Source organism: Phalacrocorax carbo, chromosome 15, assembly GCF_963921805.1.
Source record: "Phalacrocorax carbo chromosome 15, bPhaCar2.1, whole genome shotgun sequence".
Lineage (NCBI taxonomy): Eukaryota > Metazoa > Chordata > Aves > Suliformes > Phalacrocoracidae > Phalacrocorax > Phalacrocorax carbo.
This window is the reverse complement of record NC_087527.1, coordinates 5,713,915-5,730,926: the sequence shown is the minus strand read 5'-3', so window position 1 is coordinate 5,730,926 and position 17,012 is coordinate 5,713,915. Positions and strand designations below refer to the sequence as shown.

Sequence of the window (17,012 nt, the reverse complement as noted above, 5' to 3'; positions counted from 1 at the left end):
CAGCGCGGTGTGTGGGGTGGTTTCATTGCTCCCACCCTCCTCCTGCTGCCGTTATAAGGAATTAGGGTCAAAAATGAAGCAAGCTGCCAGCTTGGCTTGTCGCTGCTACAGGGTGGCGCTTTGTCCCTAAAATAACGGTGATGTTCCTCTGTCTCACACAGCTGAAGGAGGTTGTGCTGAAGAGCGGGAAGGTCCTGCGTGCCGACGTGTGTGTTGTCGGTGTTGGTAAGGGGCCATTGCTGCAGGTGCAAAGCCCGGCGGGCTGGCGGTGCTTTGCTCCGTGGAGGATGAGCTGGAGGGGGTGTGGCGGTGGCGGGTCCCCGCGACTGGGTAGCTGGGCGTGCTGGTGGTGATGTGCCAGCCCCGCTCGGCTGCCACGTGTGAGTCTGCGTGGCAAAGCTGAAAAGGCCTTTTTAGAGCCCCCACCCCAAAATGCCACTGAAAATCTATTCAGAAAATAGTAATGGTTTGGTTTCTTTCAGAAAAATATCCCATTCAAACCAATTTCATCCTCTCAAGTTGTTTTTTTAAAGCCTCCCCAAACTGAATTTTTTTGTGCCTTTTTTTATTTATTTCTTTTTTATTTTTTATTTTTTATTGCTGCTGCTGTGGAAGAGACTATTTTTCTTCTTTACACTTGGGGGGGAAAAAAATCCCTTTCAAAATGTCATAGACTGGAAGAATCACAGAATTAATTTAATTCTACTTTTGCTGTTTTATTGCTCTGATTTTTGAAGGCTAGAGGAAAAAAAAGACTAAAAAAGGAGAGTGAAATCTGAAGAAAAGGTACAGATGGTGGGGGGAGGCAGAGCAGCCCTGTCTGGAAACCTGATGGCTCCCTTTTAAACATCTTCTTTTCAAAATATCTATAAAAGAGAAGTGGATTGAAAGTTATCTTCAGGCATTAGAAAAAGGTGATGGGCAGATTACAGCAGTGCACTGATGGCTTGGAGGGTGGTAGGGACCCCGGGGGTGTGGAGGGTGATGTAGTGGGGGCTCTGTAGGGTCCCTGGCTCGGCTCCCCATGCCCGGAGCAGCCCGCTGCCTTTCCCTTGGGGCAGACAGGTTGTCTGAGCAGGGGGCAGATCTGCTGGCCTTGGGGCCAGCCCCCCGGGATGCCTGGCTACCATGCCGGCAGCCCTTGCCTTCTCCTGTAGGTGCGGTCCCAGCGACGGGCTTTCTCAAGCAGAGTGGCATCAACATCGATTCCAAAGGCTTCATCGTGGTCAACAAGGTGAGCCTGGTGGGGGCAGCCCCTGCCAGGACAGAGAGCAGGAGGAGCTGAGCCTGCCCTCCTCCGAGATGAGCTTCCCTGGGGCTCTAACTGCTGTCACAGGGGCATTTCATCTGCTGAGATGCTGGGATCATCACGCTGGAGCACCTGGGATCCCCCTGCCCGTGAGGGGTTTGCAAGTCCCAGCCCTGGATGCCGTGGCTTGGGTCCGGCTCTGAGCTGTCCTGGAATGGTGTGGATGTTTTGGGGGGAAAGAAATGGAGAAAGATCTACCTTTTCAAGGATCCCAAAGGATCTCATCTTTCCTTCCCACCACCAGTGACTCCAATAGGAGCAGTGTTAGTGCTGATGAGTGGTGTGTGCCATGAGCGAAGAGCGTGTTGGTGGGGCTGGGGCTCATTGCCACCTGCCCCTGTGCTTATTGCTCATATGTGCTATACGCCAGGCTCTATCTGCAAACACTGACAGACCCCGGACTTCTACGAGGGGCTCCAGGACACCAGTCCATGTCTCTTTTTACTGGGTAACCCACTGGCAGAGGGACGTTGTAGATCCCTGCCTGCATGGTCTGCTTTGAAAGTGAAGAACACTAAATCAAATCCCACCTGGGGGTCCCACAGCTGAGCAGAGGTTGTCCATGTATTCCTGGGGACCGTGGCAGCTCTAGAGCGGTTCCCTGTTTCTCTTTGTGGAGGGTGCAGACCCCACCGATGCACGCTTCTGCTTCCCCCCTGCAGATGATGCAAACCAACATCCCTGGAGTCTTTGCAGCTGGTGACGCTGTCACATTCCCGCTGGCCTTGAGGAATAACAAGAAGGTGAACGTCCCTCACTGGCAGATGGCACATATGCATGGTAGGTGCTTTTCAGTCCCTTCGCTTTGCAACTGCAAATTGCTTATGGAAAAGAGCCTTTTCCAGATCCCAGGAAAATTTCCGCGCCCTCTAGCGAGAAAATGAGAGAACAGCCAACAAGGAAACTGGGTAGTTGTATTAAACATTTTGAAGCGTGTATATTTTATCCTGTCTTCGTTTGTCAGCCTTCTTGAGGCATCGTTAGGCAATGCATGTCGTTACAAGCACAGGGGTGCCCAGGGACAAGCTTTCCCACGCACTGTGTGCTTCCTGGCATCTGCAGCCACTGCAGGAGCCTGATGTCCTCCTTGGCCCGGGGCACTTAGGAGCTCACATCCTAATGTAAGCTCAGGCTCACATCCCCAGCTGGGCTGCCCATGCTGCCAGGCTGGCCCAGGAGCATGCTGCAGAGCTGAGACCTTTCTCCACATCATAACACCAAGCCTGGAAACCCTGGCGTGATGAGCTGCCCTTGAGCTTTCCAAGGGCACAACACCATGGGGAGGCCCACCTCTGGGTGGGTGCCCTGTGTGAAAGGTTTTGGAACTACACCTCCAAAATTAGCCTTTGGACACAGCCCCCTTTAATGCTGGTCCAGACGTGCCTCTGTGACAGGGACTGTGCCCTAACAGTCTCCATGCCCTCAAGGGGTTTATCCATCCCATCCCTGTTTGCGGTGGGAGATCAGCAAGCTCCCAGCCCAGTCACTGTTGCAGAAGTTGGGTTGAAACAGGCGGTGAGTGAGCTGGTAGGTGGTAGAAGGTGATGCAGGTAGGAGCTGCACCGCTGGGGAGGAGTCTGAGCCCAGCCTCAGACGATGCAGTGTGGTTCCTTGTTGGTGTTTGTTGCTGTATGGTGGGTTGTTTTTTTTTTAGCCTAAGCAGGTCTTAGTTTCCCTGTACTCTGGGACTAGAGATGTCGATGCTGTGCTGTGACCTGAGAGCAGACCACAACACTTGCCCCAGCGTGGAGCTTTCTTACTTATTCTGCTGCTTCTCTCTTCCAGGCCGTATCGCCGCACTGAACATGCTGGCCCATGGCATGGAGATCAACACAGTCCCGTATTTGTGGACTGCTATGTTTGGAAAGAGCATCCGATATGCAGGTAAGGGGTTCCACAAGGCTGCTGTAGTGTCTGTGTCGGTAGAAGTGCCCTGGGGTGGAGAAGCCACGGCCACCCCCTTTGCTGTGGGCCCTCCACGCCAACCTCTGCCTCGGGTCTGCTTCCCTTCCTGGCTCTTGAGGGTTTTGGTATCTCCTCCAAAACCTGCCTGCTCACGTCCATGGGGTGCAGGGGCTGATGGATGGCTGTGGTCACGAGGGATGGCCCAGCGTGAACAGAGACAGTCTCCCTGAACAAGAAGGGGTGCTTTTTGGTACCCTCATCTTCTGGTGACTGCAGGATGCTCCTCCTGTAGCTCTGGATTGAAACACTCTGTCTTAGGGGCTAGAGCTTGGTCCAGGGGAATTGTTGCTGAATCCACTTCTTCTCTGCCTTCCAGGCCATGGGGAAGGATTCGATGATGTTGTCATTCAGGGAGATTTAGATGAACTGAAGTTTGTAGCATTTTATACCAAGTAAGTGTTTATACCAAGTAAGTCTTCTCCACATACCTACGCAGGCATTCGTCTAAGCTTGTTCTGCTAGGCTGGAAAATATTTTTGCCAGAGCTTCTTCAGTCAGTTTTATTCCTCTCTGAACACTGAGGTTGTAGGACATTAATAAAAGGCTCCAGAGGAACAATGTGCTAAGTGTAAAGCAAGTCAAACTGGTCTTTGGACCTAATGTCTTTGCCAGATGTAAACACTTTATCTGTTCACATATCCGAGATGAGATAATGGCTTCTATTAATTTGTTGCTGGCAATTCCCATGAAAGACTTCTTTCCCATCTCATCACTGTGTTAAATGATTTGTGTCCAGGGCTGGGCTGGGAGCTCAGGCATCATGATTTCTGCTTCTGGTTTGACAAATTAGGCTCAAAAACCTCTTCTGTCTATTAACAACCTGTGATGGTTAGCAAGAGTTTTGGAGATTTCATTACACCTGTAGTGAAATCCAGCTCTCCCCCAGGCTGGGAGCCTATCTGGGAATAATTTCCTGAGATGCGTTGACAGCTGGGATGTGTTTCCTCTGCTGTTCTTGAGCCGTGCTGGCTGTTTAGACTGGCAAGACTGTGCACCATGAATATTTGCTGCTGTTTATTCTTTTGTTGCCTTTGTCACATCCCTGTCTGAAATCAATGGCCGCAGAGCCTCCTCGTGCCTGGAGTCAGAGGGGATTTCCTCAAGGGCTTTCTAATATTAAGGATGGGGTGAGTGAAACCAGGGAAACTAAGGTCTGCCCAGCTCAGCAATCAAATTACTTGGCAGCAGTGTTCAGGCAGGGATCAGGAGGGAGCTCTGGGAAGGAGTCCGCTCCCGCTCTGCAGAGAACATCTCACCAGGGCTCGCTGCCCCTCTGTCCCCCGCCCTCTCCGAGAGCGGCCGCTTGCCGCAGTCGCTGCAGGATGGAGCCTGGCAGTGGCTGTGCCCATCAGGCTTGGAGAGGCACAGGGCTCTCTTTATCACCCCATGGCACAAGCCGGCTGGGTCCCCGGCGCTCACTCTCCTCCTGGTGCCTGTGCACCTCAGATACAAACCTGCTGCAGGCAATGGGGCTCCAGCTTCCGCAGGCACCGTGGGGCCCTTTGCCCATGGATGCACCTCTGAGCTCGCTGGCACCTTGGCCAAAATTGCCTAAAAGTGTGGGTTTGTGCCAAGGCACCACCTGTGCTGGGGAGAGCTGCTGCAAGGGGACATTCCCCTTCTACAGCCGCAGGGCTGTCACTCCTCATCCTCTCAACGTTTGGAAGTGCATTTACATCACATAACTGCCAGAGCAGCGTTTCAAAATACACGGTTTGCTCAGCGAGCGTGAGCCAGGGGAATAGAAAAACCCCTTTTTGGCAGTTTTACTGCAGTGGTTTGCAGAGGTGTGTGTACTTTTGCCACTGCATCCCCTGTGAAGTCACACTGCAGCCATCGCGTTGCCCTGTCTCAGGTGCCCTGGCCGCACTGGCAGCCCCCTGCATGCGGCAAATGCAGCATTATGGGGCCAGGCATCCACAAGCCACACTGGCACATGGTTTTTTTTCCAGCATATAATCTTTGAAACCTCTATTCCTCCTTTCCATACCAAAGCATTTAGCTGTTTAGCCCAACCTTAATTAGAAAGGAAATGTCAGATTGCTTTAATTAAACATCTGTAAAGCCTGTTCAAAAGGAAAGCCCCAAGGAAGGTGCGTAATCCCTGCTCTGTGCAGCCGCCCCGCGCTCGGCGTGTTGCCGCTCAGCGTGCCACTGGCGGCTGCTGGGGGCAAGGGCTGCCAGCACGCAGGAAAGCTGGGCTCAGTGGGCAGCAGGGGTCTGCCGCTAAGCGCTGTGTTGTTCTGCCACCCAGGAAGGGCTCCCGGAGATGGCTTTTGGGTAACAAGACAGCATCCCGTGCTGAGAGCCGGAGGTACTGGGGGAGCGCTGGCTGGCAGGGGGCCAGCCAGTACCTCTCCTGCTGCTTTGCTTGGCTGTAATCAAGTCCCCTTCTCTGCTTCTGTGAGAGGCCACCAGGAGCATTTCTTCCTCTTTTTCTCGTTCGGTGATAGTTCTTCTGGTTGGTGCTAATGGTTTTGGACTGAGTACACTGTCCCAAATCAATCATCCCCGCCTGCTTCCTTATGCCATGCACACCCAGTGGTTTGGACTCTTCTACTTCTGGTGCATGCTGTGTTGGCTGTTGCATGAACATGGGTGGTTCCCACTCCTGGAGCCTGTCTTCAGCATCGACTTTCACAGTAAGGCTCTTTTTCCCAGAGTTTGAAGAAGCAAGCTGTTTGCTTACCCCTGTTCGGAGCTGCGTGAGCTGTGGAGGGGTCAGCGTGAGGCCCTATGCCAGGAGGTGTACAGGACAGGGACACTGTGTTCACTGCAGCACCTCAGCCAGAACAGACCAATATCATCCCACCCCCTAAGACCTTGGAGATCTTTGGAGATCCAGTGAATTGCTGTGGTTGTCGTCTTCATGACTCCCCACTTCCATTGCACTGAACCCTGCAGAGGAAGGGAAGACCATGTAGACACGGTGCTAATCCACAGTGCTCCATCTTCCCATAGCCTCTACACCAAGAGTTCTGATTGCTCCAAATCCCAGGTTCAGGAGGGGCATTCTTATTGCCTTTAAAGACCTTTTGAAAAAGGGGGATTCCACCTGGTTTCCCCATCTGTCAGACAAAAATGTTTAAAAACCGCTGCTGATGTGGGATGCTGCATCTCATCAGCAGCCCATGAGTTATTTCGCAAAAGGACCAGCTACTCCATGTCTTGCTGACAGAAATGTTTGGGCTGCATCTGCCTTCCTGGCTGGTTGTGTCGGGCACTGGCTGGGCTCGAGGCCGAGTCAGTGGGTGGTTGGTGGGATTAAGTCTTCCTTTCCTTTCCCCCTGCACACCTTGGTTATTCATTCCCTTGGAACTGCACATCTCCCCCTGGTTTTGATGGATAGGTCTCTCCCAGCCACTTCGTGTTTCCCAGCTAGGAGCTGGCTGTGCTGAGGAAACCAAACACAGAGGAAAACACTGGATGAAAGAGCCGCAGGCTATCAGAAACCCCCTCTGCTGTAGGTACACATCTCTGCAGTGAGCTGGGGATGCTTGAGCTGGGATTTCCAATGTCATCCAAGTCTTCTTCCAGAGCTCCTGGCAATGGAGCAGCTTCTCCTTCCCTCAACCATTCCCATGGAGCAGCACCCTGTGCTGGAGCCTGGCCAGTGTCAGTCTGTCTCTGGGTCTGGCTGATGTGGACTAACTAAGCTGTGGACAAGCTGCAGTGGCTCCAGAGAAGATTCTGGGCTCCTGGTCTGCTCTGCACACCTGTGCTCACCCATGGGACAGGGAAGCCAGACCGCTGCTCTGTTTCCGACTGGCTCTCCATTATTTGTAGTAAGCTTATTTAGGAATCAGGACCTTTTGGAATAGATAGTCTTCTGTGTTGGAGCTACCCTGTGGCTTTGTGGGACAGCTATGAGAGATGACTTCAACTCCCATGGCTCCACAGAGATGAATCGTCCTCTGAAACATGGCTCCTGCTCTCCTCCTCCTGTTCACCCTGCCCCCGGCTGCTCTTTGCTCTGTTGGTCACAGAGCTTTTTGGCAGCAGATTGAAGAGCTAGCCTTGATTTGTTGGGTGCTTCTACTCTTCAACTTATTCAACAATATCACCAGTGTTTAATATCTTACCCATGTGCTGTCTCTGATTTGGTTATCTATTTATGAGTCATCTCCTGCATTCAGTCTTTGAAGATCTATGCTCAGGTTGACCTCTGCAAACCTCAAAGCAGAAGAGCTTTTCAAACAAAAGAGCTTGTTTGGCTTGTGACCTTTAGCCAAAGCTCCACATCCTCTTCCCTTCTGCTTCATTTGTTTCCCGTTCAGCCCTTGAGGATGTTTTGTGCCACCAGCATTGGCATCCTGGTGGGTGATGATCAGCTGGACTGGGATGTGCTGCTGGACATCCATATACACAGGGGTTTCATCACTGGGGCTGGTGGGACCCTGCCGTTGTACACCCCAGCTGTCCCAGTGCTTCGGGAGGAGCATGCCTGTAGAGTGGCTTGGAGGTGGACACGCTGCCCACGTGGAGGTCGGGATCAGGAAGGGGATGTGAGGTAGCACAACTGAGTGTCCCACAGGGAAATCCTGACCCCCTGCTTCTCCACTCCCTTGGTACAGGGCAGCAGCACAGGGATCACCTGCCCGACGTCAGCAACCCCTGGGCATCCTGGCTGATGTCCAAGTTTTTATCCACCATCAGGTTCACCTTTGCTTGTGTTTTCCCACAGATGCCAAGGTGCCCAGAGCTGTCTCTGTCCCCTGGGCACCCTAGTGATATTCACCTTGCCAGCATTTGAGCATCAGTGAGACCACAGTGGGGCCAGCCTGCAATGCCAGCTTAGCCCTCTCCTGTCCCTTGTCCCACACCACTTGCACAGTTCCCGTGGTGCTCATGCCTTGAGATGGGTCTTGACCCTGGAGTGGGTGTTTCTCTTTGCTTTCCACTTCTCTCCAGCATGTTGCTTTTTGGGTGATGGAGCCGTGGCCACCCAGGGCTGCTCTAACTGCTCTGCTCTGCCTCGCCCTAGGAGTGATGAGGTGGTGGCTGTGGCCAGCATGAACTACGACCCTATTGTGTCCAAGGTGGCTGAGGTCCTGGCTGCTGGCAGAACCATCCGAAAGCGCGATGTGGAGTAAGTAGACATGCTATGGGAACTGGCAGGGCCAGGACAGAGGCTGAGAACATCTGTGGGGTGCAGGGCAGGGCTGAGCACCCCAAGGCAGGACCCTGATGGGTGCTTTGCAGCTCTTTCCCACTGCTCCCCACACTGTATCCTTCTTGCATCTCCCTTCCTGCCCCTCTTACTCCGTCCCCACAATGCTGCCTCCCAGCTGCCTCCCTACAGATGGGTTTTGTCTTAAACACCAGGATCCAAATCCTTGCCCAGACTCGATGGGACAGTGGTGCTCACTGCCACCAGGCACCGGCACATCACTGAGGCAGCACTACCTGATGCTGGGGTGCCTCTGGGCACCTGGTCAGTGGAGGGGACCTGCAGAGAGGGGCTGGGTGTGCTGCCCATGCACAACCCTCTGCAAGAGCAAAGCCTGGAGAGCTCGTGGTGCCAGGACACCAGCCCTTGGTGTCTCAGCTGCTGGTTCATTGGGACGTAGCTCATAGACCAAGTGCATTTTTCTCCCATCGCTGTTTTTAAGACTCTGCACAAGACAGAGTGTACCCCTGCATGCAGAGGGTGGGTGCAGAACAGGCTGTGCTGGAAGGCAAATGCCAGGGAGATGATAACAGCTGGGAAGGATCCTTTAGAGTGGGAATTGGAGCTGAGGGAGGAATGTGGGTCCCTGTCCCTGGGGTGTTTCCACATCTGGAATAAAAGCAGACTTCTTCAAAAGCTAGGAGAAAGAAGCACTCTGAGCCCCCACAGAGGCCTGAGCCAGCTCGGAGTCCCCAGGAACCCCTGGGATGGGGAGCATGCTGAGGGTCCACCCAGCCACCGGTGACTGGGGCAGGGCGGTGGCCATCATCTCCAGTACATCGGGAAATGGTCGCTGGCCGCCCAGTTTGTGGCTGGGAGGGAGATGGCATCTCATAGGCAGCCTGGTGGTGGGGGGAGCTGCTGGCCCCCGCGGTGGGGCTCAGCGAGCCTGGAGGAAGCTGGACCGCCTAAACCCGAATGTCTTTTCTCTCTCTGTCTCCTGCTGCTTTCGCACCTTTTAGGCTGTTTGTCCGTCATGGCAAGTACGTTCAGTTTGGGGTCCCGGGTGTGCTGGGTGTGAAGGGCTGGCAGGAGGGACAGCCCTGCTTGGGCCATGTCCCTAATTCCTGTGTGAGGTTATGGCTGTGTGCTTGTTTTGCAGCCCCCTGCCATGGGGGGCCAATGTTGCTCTGCTGGGGTGCTGGGGCTCGGGGTGGCAGAAGCCACACTGGGGGCGGGCAGGCGCGGCTGCTACGGCCCCTTTGCAGGGTACTGGTGCACGTATCTGCTGGGAATGAGCAGCTGCCTTTTGGCTGGGACCCTGCTCAGGTGGGGAGGCCCCTGCTGTTCAGTGGATTTCCATGAATTTTCAGCTGAATGCCAGAATGGCTTGTTATAATTTAAAAAAAATTCTGTTTGAACTCAGTTTTACATGGAATTGAGGATCTGCACGTGAGTTTTTGGACAGTTTTGGTGATGTGTGAGTGAGGGTGGATGAAGGGGTGCTGCCGTCCTGCCCAGGCTGGCTGCGTGTCTGTGCAGAGCAGCATGGGTGCTGGGATGGGACCAATGATGGGACTAGTGCCAAGGGCAGCGCCCAGGCACACCGAGCGCATTTGCTTGGGCACGCTGGGAAACATCTCACAGCACTGCTGTTTTTTTCTCTTTTTTAGAACCGGAGATATGTCCTGGCTAACTGGAAAAGGCTCCTAACGCCAGTTGTGGCTGCTCCTTCCAGGTGCTGCGCTCGCTGTGGGGAGGCGGGATGGCAGCTCCACAGACAAGTGGGAACACAGCAGCTGAGTCATTTCGCTGTGAGACTTGGATGAACTCGGCGCCTGTCACTGTACACTTACCTTCCCAGCAGACCGCCGATGGCTCCTCTGCCCAGGGTGCCTACTAGGCTGGGGGTCTGTGGTTGCAATTCCCATGGGACACTGGAAAAGCAGCTCCCAGAAAGAGCAGGGTTTGGCACTGGCAGCAGGCACAGGCACTGCTTGGCTGCCGGTGCTGCCAATGGGCTGGGGAGTCCCCAGGAGGGTCTGCCCCACGCATGGCCCTTGCCCCCGTAAACAACATGAGTGCTTTTCATTGCTCCCTGTGCTTTCAAGCAGGTTACCTCTTCCCAAATCCTCTTTGCTCCAGGCAGAGCTCCGATGTGCATCCCTGTGGATCCTGACATCTGTTCCCTCTCCACATGGCTGCAGTGCTTGCCATGGCTCTCCCTGTGCCCACCCACCCCAGAGATCACCTGGGGGGACCAGGCAGATGGGGTCACACTGGGTGGTCTCTGTAAAGCTTGTGTTTCACATTCTCCCTCCTCCAGGCTGGTTGCCCCATCCAGCCCCACCCAGCAGAAGCGGGTCCCTGCCCAAGCCAAGGGCTCTGGAGCTCCTCGGTTCCCATCCCAGCACCCACAGCATCATCCTGTTCCAGAGCAGACAAGGGGCTGGAGTGCTGCTCCTCATCTCTGGGCTCGGTTTGGGCTTGGGCACTGGCAGCTCTCGGTCAGCCCCCAGGGTGCAGAGTGGGAGCACCCTGGAGAGGTACAACAGCCAGACTGCAGCCCCTGGGCTTGGTGGCCATCCTTCCAGCCATCCTTGTGATGTCTTGTGCGGGTGCCAGAGCAGGGGCACAGGCTGCCCAGAGAGGCTGTGGGGTCCCTTCCCTGGAGACATTCACCCCCCGCCTGGACGCGGCCCTGTGCCCCTGCTCTGGGGGTGCCTGCTCAAGTAGGGGGTGGGACGGGGTGAGCTCCAGAGATCCCTTCCAGCCCCTGTTATTCTGTGATTCTGTGTCTCTCCCCTCAATGATTAGGATTAGTGCTGCTGCTGCAATGTTACTCAAGGGAAAGTAGCAGGAGGAATATTTCTGGCTGTCCTCCGGCCTTCATCACTCATTCCTCCTGTCACCTAGGGACAAGGCTGCATTTCTCCTCTTAGCTTTCCATGTCAGTGCCCTGCTGTCATGTTTTCTGCTCCTTGCTGGAAGAAGAGCCTTATCTCCAGTTCAGGAGTGGACCTGGCCAGCACACAGCCCTGCATCCATCAGCCCAGCAGAGCCTGAGGGAAAGAACACACTTTGGAGAGCCTCCAGTGCTCTGTCCTGAGGGAGGTGTCTTCCCCAGCAGCCAGTGTTTTACCCTGAGCCCAAAGCAACAAGATTTGTATTTTTAATTTGATTCACCCCCTATTAATTAAAACAGTACTATTCTTGGGAACTGGATGATCTCTGATTCCTTACAAGGCTTGGGTCACCTCTGCAGGTCAGCCAGGTGGTGCAAACACCTCTTCTGTGGAGGCTTCCCACTTGTGTCCAGCTCACCTATATTTATTTCCAGACTTCCTGATCTTTGCCGGTTAGAAACATCACCAGTTGTCTGTCACATCTCTGGTTGGTCTCTTCTGGTTTCACTGCAAGGTTTTTGCCAGGTGGTGTGACCAGAGGGGATGGTAGGCAGGGACGTGCATGCTCTAGCACACGGCAATGAACCGGGTCTTCTTCTTGAACTGTTCCGTATCTGCTGGATCCACAAAGGGATGTGAATTTGCAAGTTTCATCTTATGTCCCAAAAGGCACATGTCAGTGTCCCCGTCCCCAGGGCAGCACGTGTAAGGGCTTTCTCTGAGGGCTGAGGTGGCAAGGGCTGCTCCGCGCCTGCTGCCCCGGGTAGGGCTTTTGCAGGGGGGCTGGGGCTGTGCGCTGCCCCAGGTGGAGGCAGCTGCCCAGCCTGCCGCCCCGGCTCCGCACACTTCCCCGGGAGATGTGGCTTTGCATCCCATGGCTGACTGGTGGGGCGACCTGACTCTGCTTTGGCAGCTCCCCAGGGGACCTGGTTGGAGGTGCCTGGGGATGCTGGGGCACCGCATGGTGGCACCCCCTCCCCCACCCCGAGCTCTGTGGTTTCCCCCCGGGCTCTCTAGCACATCTTCCACACTGGATGAGACTGGCAGCTCCTGCACCCCACGTGCTCCCCCAGCACAGCTTGGCTGAGCTTTTCCAAGGCCTCTGTCTTCCCGTTCACCTGAAGGCTTGGCATCCTCTGGAGTCCTCCTGGGCAGATCGGCAGGGCGCTTTGTTTTTCAGGAAGATGGCCTTTGCCTCCTTCTCTTCTGCTGAGGCCTCATCCACTGTCGAGCATGAGCTGTGCACAGCGGGCATCACCCCCACATTCACGGGGCTGAAGACCATGCAGGCGCGGAAGAAGGACCTACTGCCCCAGCTTATGGGTGCAGTGTGGGGAACAAGTTCCATTCCCCCTTTTTATGAAGGGCTGTTTCAGCGGGGGCTGGGAACATCACCCCCTGACACAATAAGCCCCAGTCACCACCTCAGCTTTTCATGGGACATGTGCTGCATCATGGACAGAGCTGCCGGAATAGCTGGGCATCCTGACACTGACCTGGGGGCATTGCTCCTCCGCACTGGTGCAGGATGGTATTGGACCTGGGACCCCTTGTCTAGCACTTCAGCAAATGCTTACCAGTGGCAAGCATGTCCTGGAGCTAGGCAAGGCTGGGTTGTCTCCTCTGCCACCTCTCCAGGCACATCTTGCAACCTCCCATGCCAGAACAGATAATTTCCAACTCTTCTTAAGAAACCACCTGTTCCCAATGGGAACGTGAACCATTAGCTAAACCCAGCTTGGGCACATGCAGCTTGTTAGTGATCCCCAGCTGCGTTGCCCTATCACATTTAGCTTCACCAGATGGCCCAGGTACCGTCTACATTTCTCACCTGTGTTGCCAATGCAGACATGATGCCCCCAGGCCCGAAGCTCTCTGCCAGCTTCTGCTTCTCAGATGCTGGGCTTTGCCTGTCACCCTGCCCACATCTTGCCCCGTGTGCTGGCAGAACCCAGGGAGCCATGCAGTAGACACAGCACACCTTCCCTTCCTGCACATCTAAGAACCCATCTGTACTCCTCGCGGCATTGCACCAAGTGACAGGTTTACTTTTAAGTCCCTCATGCCCTAAGCCTTCATTTAAACATCACTGTTCCTCACAAGGTGGTTTCCCAGGCACTATGGCCTCACCCTTTGTCCGGCTGTCTCTGCCCTTGCTTTTGCACCTTGCACGCTCCTTGGGTGACCACTGCCTCTTTGTGTACTGGCATTTACTCCTCACTTTGCTCCTTCTTACAGACCCCAAGAAGGTCATGGCAACACAAATAGCTTCGTCTTCTTCCTTTCCTGCAGTGGCACGCTTGTCCCCCTGTCCCACAGGCTGGCTGCCCTTGTCTTGGCTAAAGCCGATCCAAACTGAATAGTGGTGGCCAACCATCTTCAGGCAAGTCTTCCCAGTGTCACTTCCGAGGCTGGGAGGAGTTTGGTGTTGCAGGCTGTGGCTAAACACCATCCTCGATGCAGTGGAGACTCTCTTCTCACCAGTGGCACCTTCAGATGTCCTGTCCAGGCATGGCCAAATAGACGAGAAGGACCTCATGGGCCTTTCTGCTCATCCATTGTCCTCCCTTAGATCAGTGTCCTTGTCTAATAACAGGCTAATGTTTATAGCAGGGTGTATTTTTTTTCCACATTTGGTTAGATTTTCTGTGAAATCCACTTTGCATAGTTTTTTATTTGTTTTTTTAACCAGTAATGGAAGGACAGGGGAGCGGCTGCCCTGGGCTGGGCTGTGGGGCCACACTGCGGTGTCACAGCTGCTCAGAAGAGCTGGGGAAAGGGCATTCACCCTGGGCTGTTCTCACAGCATCGACCTGCCTTGAGAGACTGTGTCCTTGTGTGTGGAAGCCTTTGATGGACTTCAGCTAGTCATGTGTTGGTCTCTCCACGCTTTCAGCCCCAGGTGGGGGTTGTTTTTTTGTTGGTGGGTTGGTTTTTTTTTCTGGCAGCACATGGCAATACGCTCTGCATCTTCATTTTGGCTTTATCAAGAGGAAGAATCCTCTTTTTCCTTTGGTTTCTTATGTCCTTTGCCAGTGCCTGGCCCTTAAGACCACATTTACAATACTCTCTTCCAATATTTGCAGCAGCTGCTCTGATGTACCTTCTGGGATGGGTTGGAGGCTGAAGATCATGAGGTGAGACCATGCCTATTGGGTAGGACTGATTAACCGCGAAGGCCTCAAAGCACACAGCCTCTTTCCCTGCCCTTCACCCCCGGCTCAATCACTGTCTCTCACACACCATCCCCAACTGCCCTCCCCAGGACCCCCAAGCCTGGATGGGTCTTGGGATGCTGACCAGTGTGGAGACCCACGGGGGGTGGGCCATTAGCAGGGAAGCTCACAGCGGTGCGTAAAATGCTTCATGAGTCTGGAGGCTTTGAAGAAGCCTTTCTGACCAAGAGCATCATCCCCTCCCTCAGCATTCTCATCTGTCAGGGAGTTTTGAGCAATAATTATATTGGTACAACCCCGTGGGAGAGCGTGCAGCGGAGCAGAGCGATGCCCGCGGGGTGCGCAGGCTGGGGACGCTGCTGCATCCCCATCACGGTGATGGGTCCAACCTGCTGCTCACCCCCTCAAGCTGCTGTGCAGAGGAGACACTCTGTATCCTTGTGGCTCCAGTGCGGGCTTGGTGAGTTTTCCTTCCCCACATCCTCCTCCCAGCTCCGCAGCCCTGTCCCCGGTGAGCCAATGGCTGAGTGGCCCCGTGCATTAGCCCGACCTGTCATCCTGCTAATTGTCTTCTGGCTAATCCCGGCTGAGCTGCGCTGGGGCAAGCGGGGTTCGGCTGCCAGCCATGGCTGCGCACAACCCTCTGCGCCCCAACCTTCGCTGGGGCTTGGTGGCATTCAGCAGCTCCCTCTTCATCAACAACAAGACACAGGACAGCGGCGCTGCCCACACCTACCACCCAGGTACGGCAGCAGGGCTCAGCTGCAGAGGGGGTTGGCGGGGGTGGGGTGGGGGGGTTGCTTCATCACTGTGAGCCCGCTCAGCACGTCACTAAAGCACCTGGGTGCCTCTGAGCCAGGAGCACTCAAAGGGTCCCTGCACCCACCCACTGATGAGAGGGAGCAAAAATAAGCGGATTTGCTGCAAACAGCAGTTCTTGCGATGCAGCCGTTCCCCCAGGCGTGGCAGGGGCCATCGCTCTGCCCTCTGCCAGCTGCGAGCAGGGCTCCCTCTGGGCAGCGAGACCCTGGGAGTGCTGGGCAGCCCTGCCCACCCCTGCCTGCCCTGCCTAGCCCACGAGGTCCTGGCCAGCCTGCCCCTCCAGATGATGCTCTACTTCAACGTCTACTACTTCCCAGTCTGGTGCCTGGCTGAGGGGATGATGCTGCAGCTGAAGGTACTGTCCCATGGGGCACATGGTGGGGGGAGTGTGAGCCTGCTTGTGCCCAACCTCCCTGGGCATGCAGGGGCCACACTGAGCAGGGGAGAGGGAAGCATCTTCAAAATTAATGGGCCCCTACACACATGAGCAAAATGCCCTGTCCCACACAAGACAAGATGGCTCGCCTCTTGCTCCCAGAAATGGAAATCACGAGAACAACCACTGAACTTTCCAGGAAGGGAAGGTTAAACTGAGGGCAGAGTGGGCAGGGTTGGGCACCAGCACGGGTGAGAGCTGGCAGAGCATGGGGAGCTGGGCATGTGGAAGAGGACACGGGCAGGAGGGCACCAGGAGCTGGGCATGGGGCACGGGAGGCGGACATAGGGAAATGGGCATGGGGTGTAGAGGATGGGGAGATGGGCATGGGGATGTGGGCATGGGGCACAGGGAACAGGGTAAAGGGGATGGGGTTGTGGGCACGGAGTGCAGAGGATGGGAAACTGGGCATAGAGAGGTGGACACAGGGTGTCAGGGATGGGACTGGCTGGGACAAGGCTGTGCCCCCGCTACAGTACCACCTGCTGCCTCAGCACTACCAGTTCCTGCTGGTCACTGCCTTCCTCATCCTCTCGCTGGCTGAGGGCTCCCGTCTCTACCTGGGCTACATGGGGAACCTGCAGGAGAAGGTAGGCACCGTCCCTCTGCCCTGGCCCCAAGTCCCCTGTGCTTGGCGAGGGAGAGCCCTGCTGAGGGAGCTGTGGCTATGCTGGCTGTCCCCTCGCTCAGGACCGGAGTGCCGGCCACTGCCTGTTCCTCCTGGAGCTGCCTTGACAGGGAATCGGGGGTGCAGGCAGGACCTGGAGGCAGGGGACAAAGGGGACCCACTCAAGTCTCCTGCTGTATCCCTCCCTATGCTGTGGGTGTGACGCGCCAGCACCGGGCTCGACAGCATCCCACCCCATCCAGGCCCAACTCCGCATGGCAGGGGAACCACTGGTACCCAGGTGCCAAGGCCAGCAGCAGCCAACACAGGGAGCAACTAGGGCAGAGGGTCCTCCACCCCAACGGCCTCTGCTCCCACAGGTGCCTGAGCTGGCCGGCTTCCTCCTCCTCTCCTTCCTGATCCAGCTCCCCCTCCTGCTTTTCCTGCTGACGGACAGCCACATCATCCGCCTGCCGCTGGAGGTGGCCGTGCACAGCCTTCTCTTGGCCTTCCTCGTTGCCGAGATTGCAGCTGCCTTCCTTGCACTGAAGACGATGACGAAGCAGCTCATGGCACAGTTCTACCTGTGGCAGTTCAAGGAGGGTGGCAGGGGACATCAGCGAGGCAGCTGAGGAGGGGGTGACACTCCAGGACCCCTCCATCCCCCCCAGTCCCAGCAGG

The 17,012-nt window shown here is 55.4% G+C and overlaps 2 protein-coding genes across 3 annotated transcripts in view; both read left to right on the top strand.

Annotated features, from left to right (window-relative positions):
- The window catches only part of AIFM3 (apoptosis inducing factor mitochondria associated 3), a 44,068-nt gene extending 32,464 nt beyond the window's left edge, over nt 1-11,604 (top strand). Inside the window, exons 14-21 of one of the 2 annotated variants that reach the window (XM_064465953.1) lie at nt 162-225; nt 1,158-1,234; nt 1,972-2,089; nt 3,095-3,193; nt 3,591-3,666; nt 5,529-5,588; nt 8,259-8,363; nt 10,058-11,604. In XM_064465953.1, coding sequence (XP_064322023.1) covers nt 162-225; nt 1,158-1,234; nt 1,972-2,089; nt 3,095-3,193; nt 3,591-3,666; nt 5,529-5,588; nt 8,259-8,363; nt 10,058-10,097 — 639 coding nt within the window. In that variant the 3' untranslated portion in view covers nt 10,098-11,604. The remainder of the gene's footprint in view (nt 1-161; nt 226-1,157; nt 1,235-1,971; nt 2,090-3,094; nt 3,194-3,590; nt 3,667-5,528; nt 5,589-8,258; nt 8,364-10,057) is intronic. The other variant, XM_064465954.1, reaches the window with a different exon arrangement.
- A 3,487-nt stretch (nt 11,605-15,091) lies between these two features.
- LOC104049081 (transmembrane protein 17B-like) lies at nt 15,092-16,963 on the top strand. The gene is made up of 4 exons (XM_064466685.1): nt 15,092-15,209; nt 15,540-15,643; nt 16,201-16,314; nt 16,712-16,963. Exons 1-4 carry the CDS (start codon nt 15,092-15,094, stop codon nt 16,961-16,963), a joined length of 588 nt encoding a protein of 195 aa, XP_064322755.1.
- The last annotated feature ends 49 nt before the right edge of the window (nt 16,964-17,012 follow it).

Coding starts and splice junctions, on each gene's coding strand:
- LOC104049081 (XM_064466685.1), top strand. CDS start 15,092: ATGGCTGCGCACAACCCTCTGCGCCCCAACCTTCGCTGGGGCTTGGTG. Junction 15,644..16,200: donor GGATGATGCTGCAGCTGAAG/GTACTGTCCCAT, acceptor CCCCCGCTACAG/TACCACCTGCTGCCTCAGCA. Junction 16,315..16,711: donor TGGGGAACCTGCAGGAGAAG/GTAGGCACCGTC, acceptor CTGCTCCCACAG/GTGCCTGAGCTGGCCGGCTT.